The sequence below is a fragment of the Artemia sp. Qi Xiang Cuo genome, chromosome 2, assembly GCF_049724085.1.
Source record: "Artemia sp. Qi Xiang Cuo chromosome 2, ASM4972408v1, whole genome shotgun sequence".
NCBI classification, from domain to species: domain Eukaryota; kingdom Metazoa; phylum Arthropoda; class Branchiopoda; order Anostraca; family Artemiidae; genus Artemia; species Artemia sp. Qi Xiang Cuo.
This window is the reverse complement of record NC_142795.1, coordinates 22,392,760-22,413,283: the sequence shown is the minus strand read 5'-3', so window position 1 is coordinate 22,413,283 and position 20,524 is coordinate 22,392,760. Positions and strand designations below refer to the sequence as shown.

Genomic DNA, 20,524 nt, shown 5'->3' with positions numbered 1-20,524 from the left:
AAAGGACTTGTCCCCCTACTGGATAAATTGCATAATAGTACCTCAAGAATTACTTTGGAGGAAGGAAACTTGATCCCTTTAAGCCAATCCCAAAAGCTCAGATGAATTTTCTGCTACTTTTCCATCAGCATTTTCACTCAGGGTTGCCTTGAAAAATTCTGAAGAAATGAAGAAACTGTAATTTCAATAAATAGTTCTAGTGTTAATCACCACAAGTAAAAAAAAAAAAAAAAAAAAAAAAAAAAAAAAAAAAAAAAAAAATAGTTAGAAAAAAATTAGTTCCTGGTTTTACATTAGGATAAGAAAATAAGTTAATTTTCAATAAACTTTTATAACAAGTTGTAGCCGCTCCATATTTAAGATTGATGGCTGCAAATACCTCTAAAATTTTTCGAGTTTTATATCTCAAAAAGCTACAAAGCAAGTTTTTCTCAACAGTAACTAAATCAAGTTTGATATTTTCCATTTATTGACCGATTGTGGCTAAAGTTTATGATTAGGCCAAATAGTCAAAACCAAGAGAATCCATCAGAAGTAATTCAGATATGTAAAGGTTAATTCCAGACATTCAAATGAAAAACTAGTAATTGTTTTCAAGTATTGTTAGACAAAAAACAGCCCTTTTTCAGCATTGAGTATTTTATCTTTTTTTGCAAGAAAGAAGGTGTTTCATTCGTCCAGCCCCCTCTACTTTTGTCCCTAATTTTAGCCAGGCATCAGCACCTTTATTGCTGACATTCAGTCTTCAAGCAGAACCTTGAGAAAAAGAGCTCAATCTCTTCCTGTCCCAGACTTTCAGTTCCATCCTTAATTTTTGGATTGGATGAAGTTTGACTTCTAATTTAGATTTTTTTTTCTTTTTTTTAAGGTACCTTATTCTGCTTCAATTTATTCTTCTTATAACATAATGCATTTATTAAAGAATTATTTTTACACTTTAAAGTGTTTAAACAGTCATGAAACTCCTTAATTTGAATCCGATCTAAGCTCCCTGCCAAGACGGATAATGCAAAATATCCATTATCAACAGTCTTAAATCTTGGAAGAGCAGAAATATTTATTTCACAACAACAACAATCTACATACAAAAATCAACTTCACTTACCCAAAACCAAACGGTTGAGGTAGGGTGAATCAGATGAAACACACATACCTATAACATCATTTTAAATTCCCTATAACACGAGAAAAGGAAAGAAAAAATAAATAAGTAAAATACATAAAAATATAAAATAATATTACTCCGGGGACCGAAATTACATACCATGTCCATACTGTGGGTCCACACTCACTAACCAACAAACAATTACAACTTAATTTAAAATAATAACATCTTCTTATCAGAAAACTTATAGTTAGCAGACTGCTTCACTGCTATTTTTGTGCTTAAATATAATTTACGCTTTGCTAGAAACAGAGATGTGGTACTTGTTTCAAATCCAAATTGGCAGTCTCCAAACTCATTTGACCCTAAATACTTTGCATCAAAAACAAGTAGTAGCACAGCATTTCCGAGTCAGTTTGGTGAGTAAATATTGCCCAGAGTTAAGTTCTTTTTAAGTTATTCTGCCAGGCTCTAGTATGATTAAATAAAAAAAACAAGTTTTTTCAACAGAAAGCATGGAACAACATTAACACTTAAAACCAGCAGAAATTATTCCGCATACAAGGGGGACTACCCCCTTCTCAATCCTCGCTCTTTACATTAAAGTCTTAAGGTTCTTTAAAAGAACTCCTCACTCAAATTTAATGGCCCTTGTATTTGAGCAGTCTTCCTTAAACGATTGTGGCAAAAAGTCAAACTGTAAGATAAAAAGCAAGGGCTGAGAAAGGGCCGGGTGTCTTATATATGGAATAATTTCTGTTCATTTTAAGTTTTAATGCTGTTCCATACTTTCAGGTAAAAAAGTTTTTTATTTGATTTCTGACCGTTTTTCAAATGCCAGGAAATCCCCTTCCGTTCCTCCAGCGTGTAAAATTTACCCCTGAAAACACCTTTCCCCACAGAAAATCCCTCCTCCCCAAGGATATTCCCTACAAAAAATACATGTAGATTTTTCATTAACAAATACTACATGTTAACAAAAGGCAAATTGTGTAACTTACATCCCTGTTCCCATGGGCTATGTGGGGTCATGTCATCCCCAAAGGCATGGCTATTGGACATTTCAACGTTGCTGAATTGAATGAGTACCTCAAGAATTTGATCGGATGTCTAAGGGTAAGAGAGGGGCCCGGGATGAAGGCTCTTTGCCTTCCAATCTCTTTGATTACTTAAAAAGGGTGCTAGAACTTCTGATTTTCGTTCGAATGAGCCCTCTCCCGATCTCCTAAGACTATTGGTTCGATAAGATCACCCCTAGAAAAAAAAATTGATCTTCGTTTTGGCAAAAAATACAAAATTAAACATTTTTGTTCATGGGAGCTCTAAACCTCTACAATAGGGTTCTCAGAATTTGCCTGATGGTTTGATTTCCATTAAAATCACTGGATCTTTGGGGGTATTTCCCACTTTTTTCGACAAAGAGGCTTACAGCTTTTTATAGGTGACATTAAACTTCATAAATTTTATATGTTTGAAATCAGCATAAAAAGACAATTCTTCAGACGTATCAATTGTTATAAAAATTCCGTTCTTTGGAGTTTTGGTTACTATTGGACTGACTCGCTCCATGTTCAGAGTTTGTTACCATGGACATTTGATTTTAAAATGATGATTTTAATTTTAAGCCATTTTGATTGCTATTTGTTAATGCACCTAGATTCACAGTTGAAATTAAGATTTGAAGCCTTGTAAACACTGCTGTGACTCTGTTTTCCTAATGATGACATAACAAGAAAATATGGAAGTGAATGCTGATTAACTAGTGTCTTAGACAACGCTGTACTTTTATTTTTATTTTTTTCTCAGCTTCATTGAGGGATTTATACACTGGACATTGAGTAGGATAATCAGAAGGAGGCTCTGGAAACAAATTGTTCAAAAAGCTTCTAGCGTGATCAACACCACTTACAATTTATTTCCAAAAAAAATTCCTTTTAAGTCCATTAAAGTGAGTTTCAACTATATTGAAAGTAAATACGAAAAAAGCCAAGAGCATCACTGGTAGTAAAAAGAAAAGAGAAAAACACAAATTTGGGAAAAAAAATTTGCTATGCTTCTCGCCTAACTAGTTTGAAAATTTCTGACTGAGAAATATTTTTTAGGATGTCAGATATTCAATTTTACAATTTTTCTGATTTTTTTGTTAGATCATCTAAGAATATGTCACTGAGTTATATATTTCTGTATATAACTTATATAGGCCTAGTCAGTGAGTTACAAATATTTATAAGTAGTAGGCTAAATATGTCACTGAGTTATATATTTCTGTATATAGCTTATACAGGCTTAGTCAGTGAGTTACACATATTTATAAGTAGTAGGATAAATATGTCACTGACTTATATATTTCTGTATATAACTTAGATAGGCCTAGTCAGTGAGTTACACATATTTAAAAGTAGTAGGCTAAATATGTCACTCAGTTATATATTTCTGTATATAACTTATATAGGCCTAGTCATTGAGTTACACATATTTTAAGTAGTAAGCTAAATATGTCACTGAGTTACACATATTTATAAGTAGTAGGCTAAATATGTCACTCAGTTATATATTTCTGTATATAACTTATATAGGCCTAGTCAGTGAGTTACACATATTTATAAGTAGTAGGCTAAATATGTCACTCAGTTATATATTTCTGTATATAACTTAGATAGGCCTAGTCAGTGAGTTACACATATTTATAAGTAGTAGGCTAAATATGTGACTGAGTTATATATTTCTGTATATAACTTATATAGGCCTAGTCATTGAGTTACACATATTTTAAGTAGTAAGCTAAATATGTCACTGAGTTACACATATTTATAAGTAGTAGGCTAAATATGTCACTCAGTTATATATTTCTGTATATAACTTATATAGGCCTAGTCGGTGAGTTACACATATTTTAAGTAGTAGGCTAAATATGTCACTGAGTTATATATTTCTGTATATAACTTATGTGTTTCTGTATATAACTTAGATAGGCCTAGTCAGTGAGTTACACATATTTATAAGTAGTAGGCTAAATATGTCACTGAGTTATATATTTCTGTATATAACTTATATAGGCCTAGTCAGTGAGTTACAGATATTTTAAGTAGTAGACTAAATATATCACTGAGTTATATATTTCTGTATATAACTTATATGCCTAGTCAATGAGTTACACATATTTATAAGTAGTAGGCTAAATATGTCACTCAGTTATATATTTCTGTATATAACTTATATAGGCCTAGTCAGTGATTTACACATATTTATAAGTAGTAGGTTAAATTTGTCACTGAGTTATATATTTCTGTATATAACTTATATAGGCCTAGTCAGTGAGTTATGTATATTTATAAGTAGTAGGTTAAATATGTCACTGAGTTATGGCCTTTGCAAAACAAAAGTGATCCGTTTATCTGGCCTCCCTCAGGCCATTCAGCGTGTCCCCAGGTGGCGATAGGGGAACGCTTTACAGATATGTAGGGTACCTCCATAGGAGGCACGGACCAAGGGGGACCTCACTGGGGGTCCATAATAGAATCTGAGGCGCGCGTGCCCGGGGTCATAAATATAGGCAGAGGAGGAGGAAGGCCCCTCACATGTACACTCAAACGGGCCCACTGGTTTTTCCACAAGTTCCATGAATTGCAAATCTTCTCTCAGTAGTGGATTAAGATGCATAGTGATGCAGAACACCCTCGCGGGAAGATCCTCTATAGGAGGACAACTCTGGCAGGGCTAAGATCCAGATCTATGGACAACGGCCTCTGCAAAGGGCAGCCTCGACCTTTTCGGGGTACCTGCAAGACTGGGGACCTTGCGGTCAACTCTATTCCCATTTGAAGAGTGGCGCCCCTCGAGGAAATTATAGCCTAGTAAACGACACAGCATTAGCACGGGATTCTGACTAATGGACAATTCTTCTGGGATTAGTATGTTTTGATGGGCGTCTTTGGGCTGAAAAACCTCTTCCTAGCTAATTTATCTATTACGGGTTGCCTCCCCGTAGTAGCATAATATTTGTAGGCATGAATATATAATGAGTCGGAGGTTATAGGCTTGAGATTGTCCGTGCAGGATTTCGAATCTTGTTGATGGAAGAGCATCTCCAAGTGCTGAAAACCATGTTGTGACAAAGATGGGCCCAGGATTGCATAAAGCCTCTATCCATGGAGGTCCCAGGGACTTCTTGCTGTCCGGTTCTAATCCGGCTTAAGCACTTCGGTGTAGACTTGAGAAGATATGTTATCCCCGTCCTTCACTGGTATCCGGGATCATTGCTTTTCCTGAGGAGAAAAAATTTTCAATTATTTAAAGAACATGAAAATTGCAACTTGGAATGCTACGAAATTAAAAAATGACTATCGTATTGACATTTTGACTGACGAATTCAGACGATTCAAACTGGACTTATTAGGAATTTCAGAAACTCATATCCCAGGGGTAGGAAGCATGAAATTAGGTGACATAGAATTTGTTTACTCAGACAGAAAGGATGGGGTACATAGATAAGGAGTAGGGCTCACGATGAATAAGGAAGCTGCTAAGTCTTGTTTAGGCTGGGAATGTATTAATAATAGAATACTAATTGCTCATTTTATAACTAAAAAGTTCAGGGCATTAGTTATAGTAATATACGCCCCAGTAGAACCGACTGATGGAGATACTAGTGACTCAGATGAATTTTATTTACAGTTACAGGAGCAAATAGACAAGGTCCCAGGTAGAAATATGATTTTATTACTGGGAGATTTTAACGCCCAGGTTGGTAGAAATAAGGATAGATGGAATCCCAGCTTAGGTAAATTTGGTGTAGGAAAAGAAAACAGTAATGGATACAGACTTTTGCAATTCTGTAGGTATAACAATCTAGTTATAACCAATACGGTGTTTGGTCATAAAATGGCTCATAAGCTAACATGGTATTCACGTGATGGTAAGACAGCAAACCTTATTGATTATGTTATTGTAAACCGAACACTGGCAGGATAAATACAAGATACTAGGATATATCGAAGGGCTGTTATTGATGTTAAAATTTAAGATCACCATCTAGTAGTGTCTAGCGTTAATTTAAAGCTGAAATATCGGAAGGGTAATTACCTCCCGGGAAGTTATGATGTTAGTAGACTCCAGGATGAGAATTTGAGAGAAACTTTCCAGGAACAGTTGAATACTAAACTTGAGAGTTTAAAGTTTGATAATGTGGAAGCACATTTGATTGATTTTAGAAAAATAATTTGTGAAGTTGCTGAAGGTGTATTATGGAAGAAAGCTAGAACTGCAGCTAAGAATATTAGTGAAAAAGCTTTATGTTTAATAGAAAGGAGAAAGGACTTGTACAAGAATTATCTGAGTGATAGATCGCATGAAAACAAAAGAAATGTAAAGAAAGTGGAGAAAGCATTGAATTATGAACTAAGGAGGTGTGAAGTGAAGGCCATGGATTGCCGAGGATTTAGAAGATGCAGCTAGACGGCATAATAGTAAAATATTGTACTGGCACGTTAACAAATTGAGAGGTAGTTGTCAATCCGGACTTGTCCCAGTTAAAGATAGGAATGGGGTGGCAATTAGCGATAAGGAAAAAGCTATAGCGAGATGGGCCGAACATTTTGAGAATTTGCTTAACCGAGATAGAGTTGCAGGAAAAAATATAGAGGAAAATGAAAAAGTTTGTGATACCTTGGATGTGAAGGAAGATTTGTTTTGTGAGGAGGAATTAGCAACAGTACTAAAAGGAATAAAGAATAATAAGGCTCCAGATGCTGATAGGGTTGTAAATGAGTTTCTTAAATATGGGGGATCGGAGGTTAGAAATCAGTAACTGAATGATTATGTATACGACTTCTCAAAAGGAGGAAGTACCAAATAGTTTTAGGAAAACTCTAATTAAGCCGCTTTATAAGAAAGATGATAAAAGGGAGTGTTGTAATTATTCAGGCATTAGTTTTTTCTCTGTAGGTAGCAAATTGCTTAGTAATATGATACCTTTTAGACTGAGAGATGCCGTAGACAAAGTTTTAAGAGAAGAGCAGTGCGGTTTTAGAAAAGGTAGAGGATGTGTTGACCAAATTTTCACTCTTAGGTTAATAATTGGGAAGTGCCTAAGTTTTCAAATACTTTTGGTCCTCAGTTTTATAGATTATGAGCAAGCGTTCGATTCTGTTGATAGAGGAGCTTTAGTAAAGGTTTTATCCTTGTATGGTATACCAGACAAATACATTAAAGTGATAAGTGCTATGTACGAGAATAACACTGCTGCGGTTAAGGTAGGAAATGAGGTTAGCTGCTGGTTTTGTATTAAATCAGGAGTTAAGCAGGGTTGTGTTCTATCCCCCTTTGTATGAATTATTTTGATGGACTTTGTTTTAAGTAGCACATGAAAGGCAATGGGAGACCACGGAATCAAATGGTGAGGAAAAAGTCTCCTGGACTTGGATTATGCTGATGATTTAAGAATCATAGATGAAAGTGTGAGAAAAATGAAAGAAGTTTTAGAGGTTTGGCGAGTTCAGGGTGCTAGTATTGATTTGAAAATTAATGTTAAGAAGACTAAGTCACTAAGGCTAGGAATAAGTGCAGATGAAACGGTGACGTTGGGTAACCAAAAGATTGATCAGTTGGGCAGCTTCACTTACCTTGGTAGTATTATTAGTAAGGACGGTGGGAGCAGTAAAGATGTTAAAAGTAGAATAGCCAAGGCTCGGGGTGTTCTTTCACAGTTAAAAAAGAGTCTGGAAGAATAGGAAGATAAGTCTGCAAATCAAGATGAGAATCTTAGAAGCTACAGCGATGACAGTGGTCAAATATGGCTCTAAAGCATGGACCCTCCGAAAAGCGGATGAAGATTTTCTAGATGTTTTCCAGAGAAATTTCTTAAGGATTGTTCTGGGTACCCGGCTGACTGACCGTATTTCAAAAAATAGGCTATACGAAAAATGTGGTTCAATACTGCTCTCTAGGTCTATAATGAAAGAAAGGTTTAGATGGCTGGGGCATGTTCTGCAGATAAAGGATGACAGATTGTCAATTTTGGCCAACCATCTAGGGCCAAACGGAAAGCCGGTCGTCCTCGTCTGGGGTGGAAGAATGTCATAACGAAAGATTTAAAGGAAATGGGAACTTCCTGGGAGGGTGTAAAGAGGGAGGCTTTGAATAGATTGGGGTGGAGGAGCGTGCGTAGCTGTGTTGGCCTCAGGCGGCTTGGTGCTGTGATGAGTTGTTAGTAGTAGTAGTAGTAACTAGTTTGAACATTTTTAGGCTGATAACCAGGATATATAAAGACAATCAAACTGCAAATATTCTTCACTATACACACGAAACAAAAAAACTATAAGGACCATAATTTCTATATAGGTGGTAAAATGATTTAGGAAGATTTTGACAAAAGAAGAACAACATAACTAACCTCTCCAGATCAAGCCCCATTGCTTCAAAATCGATACAATAATCAGCTTCCATTCCTGTTAAATGACTAACATCCAATCCAAGTTGAGAAAGTTTTGCAAGAGTATTTAAGGATGGCTCAGCATTACTATTGAATGCATCAGCTAGTATTGGATCCAGGGCCAGCTGGTAATTTGGATTTTCAAAGCTTCTACAGCCGTTTTCTATAATGAAACACGATTTTAAATATTTGCAGAGGATAAATAATATAGTACCCTCAAGAGCGTATCCATAACTTTTGCTCGGACTAACGCCCCTCTCACGCCCACCATTTTCCAAAACACATCCAATCAAAAGTTTGCAGGCCAAACTATAGTCTTAAAAAACGAAAAGATTTAAAGTATTATTTCATTTTCCCTGAAAAGACTATGTCAAGATAAAACGAACGGAAATTAATTTAAAAAAAACTTTTTCCACAAAATAAGTTTTTAAAATAAAAGTAAAGAACTCCATTAAACAAAAAATTAGCAAAAATAAAATCCAATAAACTACCAAGCGTGAAACTACCACAAATCAGCATCGATAAATAAATGAAACCCAAAACGAACAGAATCCTGAAAAAGTGGTGCATTCAACTAATCAACCAACATTGCCAGTAAACTAGGACTTTTAGGCATTATTTATGAACTAAAATATTTTGTCACAAGAAATTAGCAAAGTGAGAGAAGCATTATAGAACACAGTCTCTCACTAGATAGTGCGCAGTGCGGTGAAATGCTTGACACAGTTAGTTATGCAGGAATGCTCAAGTATTCTCCCGTATAGAATTTTTTGCAATATAGCATAGAGAAGGGTGTTGATGATGGGAGTTTTGTGAAATACGCATCCAAGTTTTTTGCATCTGCTGTAGTCAAGGATGCAAAAAAGAATCTCTGGGTATTTGCTGCTCCTAGTGAAGAACCAAAGCAGAGAAATGGAGATAAGGCGTTGCACAGTCACATCAGCAATATGATTGAAAAGATTCAATTCTGTACAAAATTGCAAGTTGACTTGCCATGTTTTGTTATACAATCACCTGTTGAAGTTCTGACTGTTCCAGCACAGCCTATGCTACTGTTACAAGTTTGCTGAAACGTGTTGAGAATCTTGTATTGACACTATTTATTTGATTTGTATGAGACCAATTTCCCGCCGTTGGAGTCCCCTAGAAGGTCTGCTCATGATACTCATGTGACAGTCTCAGTCTCAAAGATTTCTGATGGACTTATTGATCCGTTCAAACACATACAATTAATTGATAAGGTAAATGGGCATGAGTGTATCACTTCAGTGAAGCCCTTAAAGGACAAGTGGCTTATTAACATTGGAAAAACTGCTGCCAGCAATTTTGTGATTTGTTCAATTCTGTTATAAGCAGTTCCTCAACCAAAATTTTGGCTAAAAGACTTTTTGGTCTGTTTTGTGGAATTTTCGGTGGCTTTGACTTGTCTGAGATTGAAGCCTATCCTAGGGTTCTTTCTGCAGTTCGTATTGGATCTTCGAATTCGATCAAGCTAGAATTTGCCGACTCGTTAGCCAAAGCTCAAATTCTTAAAGATGGACTGAAAATTGGATATGAAATCGTTTGTATCAACAAATTCAACAGCCTGCCAAGATGCTGCTTTTACTGTTGATCTCTGTATCATGTGAAAGCTGATTGTCCAGAGACCTTGCCAGTGTGCTTGTTGCTCTGGGGAACACGTTTGTTCGGATTTGGAGCCGTGTACTATTCCTCCGAAGTGTGCCTACTGTGGTGACTCTCATGTATCATAGAGTTTCACTTGCCTGGTCATAAAGTTTCCTTGTTTTGAAAAATAAAAGTAATAAATGATGAAAGAAGACATTTATTTTATTTAATTTAATATTAATGGGACTCATCATAAGGAACTGGTCATTGATGAAATGCTCCAGAACCAGGACATAGTGTTTACCCAAGAGCATCTTCTAACTAATGTCAGTATTAATGTTCCGAAACAAAGTAGCCCAGTGATCATATTATTTTTTCATACCCCTGCCCAAGTTACCTGCAGCTGTCCATCCGGAGGACTTGCATGCATGTTAAAGAAACGTTTGGAGATCTTTTCCCCAACTCTCCATGGTTCAAATGATAGTTATCTGGCAGTCAGATTGGGCAATACACTTCTCATTAACGTGTACTTACCGTGTGACTATCACATAGTAACCTCTACAAACAGTTTTGCCAAACCCTGTGCTAAGTGAAAACTCTTAAGTGACACCACTGCCAAAGGATTGGAGTTTTTAATCATAGGTGATTTTAATACTGATGTCAAGTGCTAGTTCCCCTGATCCAATTTGCTTTTAAGTGCTCTGCCCCCTCACATTCTTTCACAAAATCAGTAAATTATTTGTATATCTACAATTCTGGTAGTCTGTCAGATCTGGATCAACTTGCTCATTCAATTGGGCTGAAGCCATCTATTGTTGAAGTAATCACTGATCAGCAGGACTGTGACCACTTACCACTATTGTTCAAAGTTTCTTTAGACATTCAGCAAGTAAATTGTACAAAACACAGACAAAATAAGTGGTTTACTGTCAGCAACTGTAACAGGGCTGACACTTCTCTATATTTATTTACATTGAGCAGTTTGTTAGCATCAATCCATGTTCTGTATCAAATTCTTCAGTGCTCTCTTTATGTTGAAAATAGAAAAGCTGAGTTAAATGTTTATTATAACCAGATTGTAGCATGTCTAAAACATGCAGAAGAGTAAAAGTGTCCCAAAAAAATAGAGTAAAAGTAAAAACTTGGAAGCCATTTTGGAATTTGGATCCTGATTTAAATACTATTAAAAATAAAGCAAAGTTTTAGCTTCAAATTTGGGTTTGTTGTGCTAGGGCCTAAAAGAGGTGTTGTATTTGAGATATAGCAAAGCACAAAATTAAAGTATAAGAAATACCTTAGATCTGCTGGATATAGGCTAAGGGCCTTAATTTTTCAATTTCACACAAAGAATGGACAGAGGTGATGACTCCAGAGAAGGTTGAAAATAATTCAGATTCCCATATTTCACACCAAACCTGGGCTGAATATTATCCATAAAATTTTTCTAAGGTAAACTACTCTGTCCATTCTTACTTTAGTTGGTTTGTTCATAAATATTTTCTGCTTACAGTCTTACAGTATAACATTGTTACTGTGTCTCTATTGTATGTTGAAACTGCAGTTAAAAAATTGAAATCTTCATTTACTGACTGTGATGGAATTTCTGAACTTCACCTGCAGCAAGATTGCAAACTCCTGATTTCACACCTTCAGTTGCTTTTTCAAATTTGTTTAAGTTTGTCTCTGGTACCTGATAGCTTTCTATGTGGTATGGTAACTTCTATTTTCAAAAAAAGCAAAATCCCCTCTTAATTGTTCTTTGTATCATCCTATTATGGTATCTTGCAACCTGAGCAAAGTATTAGAATCTGTCAGTGTACATTTACTGTATACAATGCGTTTTCAATATATTATTATTATTAGAATATATTCTTCTTCCACATCTTACTACTGGGACTGATTTTGGAGGGAACCAGTTTGGTTTTCACCCTGGGATTGGATGCAATTATGCTCACCAAATTCTTTCTTCTCTTCTTTTAGATTCTTCACAAAATAAACAATCTATTCACCTTTGTGATCTTGATATTTCTATAACTTTTGATTCTGTTAACAATTTTCAGCTTTTTACTAAAGCTGAAATACTGGCATTCATCATCTTTTCTTAATGTTAAGGATAATGGTTCAGTTTTGATAAACAGATACCCTTCTGAAAAGGGGTCCAACAAGGAGGTGTTCTATCACCTAGCCTATTTAAAATGAGTATTTCTCAAGTTTTAAATAATATACCTCCAACTTATTTTTATGGGTCATCTAATGCATCATGTCTTGCATATGCTGATGATCTTCTTGTCATTAGCAGAAGTAAAGGCATCCTTTCTAAATCTATTAATTACATTTCTGAAGCATTTGTTCAGATTGGTCTATATCTAAATGTTGATAAATGCGAGTACCTTACTTTCGGCTTTTCCTTTTCTTCACCTTTGCCTCTTGCATGCAAATTGTTTTTGGTCCCTTCTGTGCCATCTTTCAGGTAGTTGGGCATTATCATTACTAATAGTCTAAGATCTTACCATTCCCGGCTGATTTCTGATTCCAGGTTGAAGATTCAGGTTGGTTAATCTAGGATTGTTGGAAACAGAGGAAAATACAATTGTAAAGCCTTATGTAAATTATATTTGGTTTTTTGCAATCATTCAGTTCTATACCTTTCTGGTTTTTACCCTCTGTTAAAAAAGAAAGATATTTCTTCTTTACATTTCCAGTACTTTCGATTTTGCAAATTCCTTCTTTTTCTCCCTCTTTGGTACCATAGAGGGAAGATAACATCAAAATTTGGATTAAATGGTGTTTTTGGGAAAGTTGCCATGTTGAGCAGCAAGCCATCCAATATACAAAAGAACCAACAGCTGCCATTTCACAGTTTTGAGTGTAAATTTTTTTTGTAGTTTGTGTGTGTTTTTTTCTCTTTCTTTTTCTCTTGAGTGTATATATTTTTTTTGTAGTTTGTATTTTATATATATATATATATATATATATATATATATATATATATATATATATATATATATATATATATATATATATATATATTACCCTGCTATTTACCTTGCTGTCATTAGTGAGTAAAAAAATAAATAAATAATAAATAAAATAATAGCAGATTTACAGTTCTTCTGAAGGAAATATCTTAATAAAATAATGCCTTAGCCTACCAATAGATTAATTAGGCTAGTTTTCTTCCTTCAAAAGAACCATTATATTGTGACCTAACCAAATTGGATATAATATCCTATTTATTTATATTATCCTATTCCAACATTAGAACTTATTTTTACTCCAAAGTGCAAATTAAGGTAATTATTTTAAACAAAAACAGAGTAAGCCAATGGTTTTTCTTGTTACAAATAGACAATAAAGAAAAAAAAAAAAAAAAAAAAAAAAAAAAAAAAAAAAAACAAGAACTGGACCCCTGGGTATTGATTGGTACCACAATAACAAATAAACTCCTTAGGCTTAACACACTACAAAAATAAGCAAATACACCACAATGCACAAAGAGACAAATTTGAGAAACTCTTTTTAGTGAGTCCTGCTATGTGGGTGAATAATGGCTAAATTGAAAGAAATCACAAAAATATAAATTATCAACACCTTTAATAATTCAAAATGTATTGACTAAGTCCAATCTATCCCTCCTGAATTGCAGAGATGGTAGGCTCAAACATCTTAGTTTATACTCATAGGCCAAGTACTTAAAATAAGGAACAAAGTTTGATGCCTGTTTTTGCACTTTTTCAGTAACCCAGGAATCGGATTTTCTAGTTGGATACCACACAGATGTACAGTATTTAACTGTTGGCCTCATCATTGCCTTATACTGCATAGTAAAGCTTTGCTGGTTAAGCTTTCTAAACATTCTTTTGATACAAAGCAAACTATAGTTGCTTTATGCAATTCAGCTGATACCTGTTTATCAAACCTTGATTGGTTATCAAAGACAATACCAAGATCCCTAATGGAATCAACAGAACATATCACTACATCACCAATAGAATACTGGTAGGCCTATGCTAGCCTACTGCATTCACTAGATAATTCTCCATGTGGTATTTTCCTTGATTAATAATCATTGAATTTGGATTATAACAAATAACCAAGGCATTTAAATCATCCTGTAGAAGAGCCATGTCAAATGGGGAACATTTGCCCCTACATAGTCTTACATCATCTCTAATTATATTTGTAATCAGCATAAAAAAAAAGCATCAAATGGTGTATTCACTTTAGGCTAGTCCTAACTCAATAATATGATTTGGAATATATTGACCAAAGAATATGGATACTAAGAATAGCCCACAGAATAGGCTTAATAAGAAACCAACAACATTTCTAAATCTGTTTAATTTAGCCTAGGGGCTGACATTATTTGGTTTTTGCATTCATTTTCCAGACGTCTATGCAAGTGGCAATGATTTTTTTTATATAGTTAGAAGTAAATAGTCTACCTAAAATGCATAATAAACTGTAGTTTTGACAACTATAAATTCCTCTATTTCATGCAGGCCTCTATTTCCTCTTGGCCTATATAAAAGTAGAATCACAAATTAATATCATCTATTTCTTCGGAAGAAGTTTGAAAACGATATCTTTATAAATTTGTTCCAGAGAGACATCTAAAATTCAAAATATTTAGAAAACTAAAGAAATAAAATCATTAGGACTAGAAGTGAAGAGTATTAATTTTCCTTGAACTTGAAGGAAATATTTGAAAAATTTTGAATTAGCTTGAATATTCTGTAGATTTAATAATTTGAAGGCGTCATGAATTAATGTTCTTTGATAATAATGCAGAATCCCAATGTACAAAAGAAGCAAAGGGCCCAGATGCTTAGCTCAAGAGGGCTTCTGGATAGACAAGATGTAGAGATCTTCCAGTTAATAATTTGATTATTTTTTTTAAAGCCAAATTTTTTGAAAAACGGGAAGTTTTTAATTAAGAAGGGCACTTGAATTATTTCATATGAAGATTTCAGCTCTTAAAAACTAGGACTCAAAATAAATGTGCAAATAAAATATAAAAATTGACAAAAATTACAATGAACAATAAAGTAAAACTGTAAAATAAAACATATTTCCATTAAAAAAATTTTTATTACTTCTCTATTAAATCTCCTTAAATAGTTAAAATGTCATTTACGCTTTGCTGAAACAAAATATATTTGAAGCATCTTTTTTCCTATTTAAAAACAAAACCTAATTTAGTGACGCTTCGGAAAAAAAATTCCGTGATACAAAAAGTTTCGTTAAATTTTAATTTAGGTTCTTAACAAATTAAATTGGAAATAGAGCAAGCATAGATGGTCAAATGCACTTTGGTGCTGTGATGAACAGTCTATTGTCGTACTGGACTAATAGTGACTGTACCAGTAGTAGCGTAGCAAGTCTGCCCTTTTGGTAAAATGGATATACAATTCCCTTGTTTCAAATAGACTTACGTAATTTTGGGTGCTAACCCCTTGCTGTGAACTGATCACCTTAAAACATTACACGAGTGCTGCAAGAAAAATTTACAGAGGAGGGTATTGCCCCTTTGCTGGTATTCATACCCAGACGCAGATTTTTGAACTTTTAGTTCGCTGTTATTAAAACTACTATTTTGATGCAGTGTACCGCCATATAGACATGGGAGAATCAAGACTGTTGAAAATACGGCTGGTTGCCCTTCAATTAGTTTCAGCCCATGAAAGGCATTAGAGTTCTAATCTACCATCAAATGAGACTTCAATCCAATCATCCTCTGTCTATGCAACGAAACCGGGAAGAGCGAAGTAGCTTTAACTTTGAGGCACATCTACTAATCTAATAATCTACTAATCTACCATCCAATGAGACTTCAATCCAATCATCCTCTGTCTATGCAACGAAACCGGGAAGAGCGAAGTAGCTTTAACTTTGAGGCACATCGTTGTTATTAAGCCAATGCTTATGTGTTGGCTATGATGCAGAGCCAAAACAAAATTAGTGTCTTTCACAGCTTATGGAATTGTCAGTAAAATAAAGGAACAAGCTTTGAAAAATGGAGAATAATAGCATTCAACGCAATAGGCAGGGATTATGCAATATTAATTTATATCAATCATCTCTGCCAAGGAACTTTCCTCTCCACCCATAAGGTGAATATATATATATATATATATATATATATATATATATATATATATATATATATATATATATATATATATATATATATATATATATATATATATATATATATATATATATATATATATATATATACGACATAACATTTACCCTGACGGGTAAATGTTATGTCGTTTAATGCTTCTGACGGTTAGATGAAAGGGTAGTATCCCTTGTGTGCAAATGAAATAAGCCAAACTTATCAGAACAGAAAAGTTAAATTTTGTAGATTGATTTTAGAGCCATGAGAATGGACGCTGGATATGTAAACCGGAACAATAAAAAGTAAAAAAAACAACACCACAATAGCAAGGTCGAAAAATTATTGTCATAACAACAACAGTGCAAGATCCAGAGGCCTTGGCACAGCTTAGCAAAGCAAGGGCATGTTTGTGAGGGCAAAAGGCACTGAGGTACATGCCATAGAAAATGAAGGGATTTGAAGGAGGTAACATAATACATGCAATGTAGGATTTGCTTACAGGCTCTGTTGCTAGCTACTTGCTGCAAGCTCTAGTGCTTGCAGGTTCTGTCACCTGCAGTAACGAAAGAGCGAGCTCTGTTGCTCGTGTCTACATTAAATCATAGGAGTGTATGTGCGTCCTTGCTGTGGGAAAACAGCTAAATTATTTACGCGAGAAACATAATATTTTAATGAAGAGTCTTTGAACCGAAAGTATTTTTGTAGACTCTAAAACAAAGAAAAAGTTTATTACAAAAGTAACATTATAGACAATTCAAAATCATGTGACGTGATACAACCAAAGCGAGAACTTACTCAAGCAAAACAAGGGTACTTTTAACGAACCGAAGGCCCAAGAACCCTGACATAGCAAAAAGCAATAAAACAATTCGAAGCAGGAGTATAAAAAAACAGATGAAGTCACTTCTTTCGGTTGTCTCATGGTTGTGAAATCTGCCACAACCTAGTAAAGAACAAATCTAGCCCATAGTAACCGAAAGTTAAAACTGGTTTTGAAATATAACTGTCAACTGAGGAAGAATTGTCATTTGATTCTGATTCAGGAATTGTAACTATAATTTCGATTAATTTTAATGGTAAAAGTTATTTTGCAAAAACAGATTCATAGAATTTTCGAAAAATAGCCTGAAAACTGACTATTTTAAAATTCTCATTTTAGTTTTAATGGTTGTATGTTATTGTAAGTCTCTTTTCTTTTATATATTTATATTTTGCTGATGACGGCCCTTGGCCATAGGGTCGAAATATTAATTTAAATATAGAATTCCAGGGTCTTGCGAAAAGAATTCCCTATTGTTCTTGTTGTTATTCATACTTAACATTTTTAGGCGAAGAAATCTTCTTCGGGGGGAGGGGGGGGGTTACGGGTAGAATTTGAGATTAGGAAGAAAGTTCGTGGGGCAAATCTTCCACGGGAAATTTTACACTGGGAGAATATTTCAGAATTTGTACGAAATTCTTTTTGTGTGTCTTATCTACTCTTTGGCAACTCAATTTTACATGTAGAGATATTCCGGGGGAATCATCAAGGGGAAATTTTCTGCGGGAAAGAAATTGTCTGGAGGGATTTTCTCGTCGGGGGATTTTCCGTGGGAGAAAATTTCCATTGGGGGAATTTAGGGGAAATTTTCCCATGGAGGGGACAAAATTTTCTCACGTAGAATGATTTGAAAGACGCTCATAAATTATATAAAAGGAATTTTTTCTAATGAAGTTAGAAGAATTTTCCGGGGGTAATTCTCCACAGTAAGTTTTCCACGGGAAATTTAAAGCGAAGACAGAATTGTTCAGAGAAATTTCCCAGAAGGCAGGAATTTTACAAGGGAGTCAGTTTCGATGGAGGAGTTTTTGTGGGGGGGGGATTTTCAGTTTAAAGTAAGGAGTTTAAAGTAACGAGTAAAGTAATTTTTTTCAGTTTAAAGTAAGGAGCAACATTAAAACTTAAAAGAAACAGAAATTTTTCCGTATACGAGGGGAGCTACTCCTTCCTCAGCACTCTCTCTGTCCGCTAAAGCTGGAATTTTGGTCCTAGTTTTTGATGAACGATTCCTGAAATACCAGGGCCGTTATATTGGGGGAATTTTTTTTGAAGGGCTAAAAAACTTTAGTGTAAAGGGTGAAGGACAGATGAGGGGGTAGCCTCCCTCATTTACAGAATATTTCTGTTCATTTTAAGTTTTACTGCTCATTACTTTCAGGTAAAAACGTATTTCTTTTTACTTAAATTTTTCTAATAAAGAGCGATGGTTTCAGAAAATAAAGAAAAACGTGGAGGATATTTATCCGCGTTCGATATACGCAAATAATTTCCATAAATATCAGAAGAAATGCAAAAGTGTTGAAACTAGTAAAGAGCCTTAAGGCATCAATATATTATTTTTCCCAGAGGTGATTTTTATGGAAGGAGTAGCCGTATAAGCATCGGAGGGGGGTCATTCAATTGGAAATTAATAGCTGTAGTACCGTTTTCAAGAGTCAAAAGGGATCAGAGTGCAACCAGCCACCCTCATCGCTCTTTTTTCTCAAATATATCCGAAAAAAATTTGAGATAGCCTTTTTGTTCGAAACAGCCCAAAGGTGAAAAAATATCTCCCTCCGAGGTTGACAAAGCCCCCCACAGCCCTTGGAGTAAAGGCTGTAAGTTATGTATACATGTAAGTTTTTTCATCGTGTTTGCAGCAGTAGCTGCAAACTAGTAAGGAACGAGCCATGGCCAATAGCAACCAAAGAAATAAGAATGCTTAGGATAAAACAAAAAGTACACCATTGAAATTAACTTGGCCGCAGACCCTTTACAGGAAACTTACAGTCCCTTGACTTGAAAACACTATATCTAAAATAAACTTGTTGATTAAAATTGTGTATTCCTATATAAGATGATGAATAACGTCAAAATCGTAGGTTACTACCATAAATGGCGTAAAAAGTAAAAATTATATTAGTAGTAAGTTATATAAAGCTTCTAATTACACATGAAAATATACATTGAAATTGCGCAAGAAAAACCCATGGCTGTGTCATTAAACTTACACTATAATGCATGTTATGAAACTAAAGTCAAGGTTTTTTAAACTTGGCAAGGTATAATGTGGTCAAACATGTTTTGAGAGTATGGTCATAATTATATAACTTAAGCAGACAGGTTTTTTTTCTGTTATTAATAAGAATTTCATAAGAATGTACGTCGTGAGTTCACGTGCACATTTTTATTTAAAGCTGGTATGGTATAAAGTAGTCAAACATGTTTTTGGGAGTATGCATGAAATTATGCAACTCAACCAGAGTGGTTTTTCGAGGTAACATCCGTTTTTATTCGTCCTTGAAATTCCGTATAAAATGTTCATGCATAACAGTTTAATTTTCATTATGTTTTAACAAATAGAGCATATTACACTGTATTTTATTAACTTTTGAAAAATGGATATTTCTATTTTCAATGTGAGTATAGATTACTGAATTTATTTCCAGATAAATGGTATTTTACCAGTAAATTCAAATTTCAGGGGGACTTAGCCCCCCTTCTCCTCCAACAATACAAACCCTAAGATATAATAGGTATACTCGTTAGGAAACGCTAAGCACGCTTTTTTCTATTATTTAAAGCAAAAACTCCCTCCTCAAATGCTCTGTTTACGACCATAATCCCTTACTTTTAGTTATTTCCTTCAAATGTGGCTTTTCCCAACTGTGTGTGTTTAAGATATTTCGTCTTTTTCCGGTCTAGCTAAAGGCATCTGTGTCTTATCTTGTTAGCGAGATTGACAATTTCCAAACAACCTTTTATGTGTTCATTATCTAGAATTATTATTACCACATGCCAAAGCATAGTGCCAATAATTTCCTTTGAGAAACTAGATTCTTGTTATGGTCAAATTAGGCGAGAATGAAGCCTTTGAAATGTGATATGTGAGTGATGTTTGAACAATGTCATCAATTTAAAATAGGGTCTAGCGTTACGGTACACTAAACTCAGAATTGGCTTTATAAGGCAAATTATATTATGGGTAGATGTTTTTGAAATCCCCCCCCCTTCCACCAAACTCAAAATTTTCCAAAATTTTACTTTAGAAGTTTTATTAAATATTTCTAAAGCGCTAAGACATAGACTCGTACAAATATCAGAATCGGCTTTAGAGGGCAAATTATATTATGGGAAGATGTTTTTTAAATCTCCCTTCCCCCCAAACTCAAAATTTTAAAAAATTTTACTTTAGAAGCCTTTTTAAAAATTTCTAAAGCGCTAAGACATGGACTTCTA

At 34.5% G+C, this 20,524-nt stretch overlaps 1 protein-coding gene across 2 annotated transcripts in view; it reads right to left on the bottom strand.

Moving 5' to 3' along the window:
• Window positions 1–20,524, bottom strand: part of LOC148955005 (protein Fe65 homolog) — a 196,675-nt gene that overhangs the window by 141,737 nt on the left and 34,414 nt on the right. Inside the window, exons 1-2 of one of the 2 annotated variants that reach the window (XM_089108015.1) lie at window positions 14,585–14,681; window positions 8,496–8,697 (exon numbers count right to left, since the gene is read on the bottom strand). In XM_089108015.1, coding sequence (XP_088964141.1) covers window positions 8,496–8,548 — 53 coding nt within the window. In that variant the 5' untranslated portion in view covers window positions 8,549–8,697; window positions 14,585–14,681. Of the gene's footprint in view, window positions 1–8,495; window positions 8,698–14,584; window positions 14,682–20,524 lie in introns of those variants that run through there. The other variant, XM_089108014.1, reaches the window with a different exon arrangement.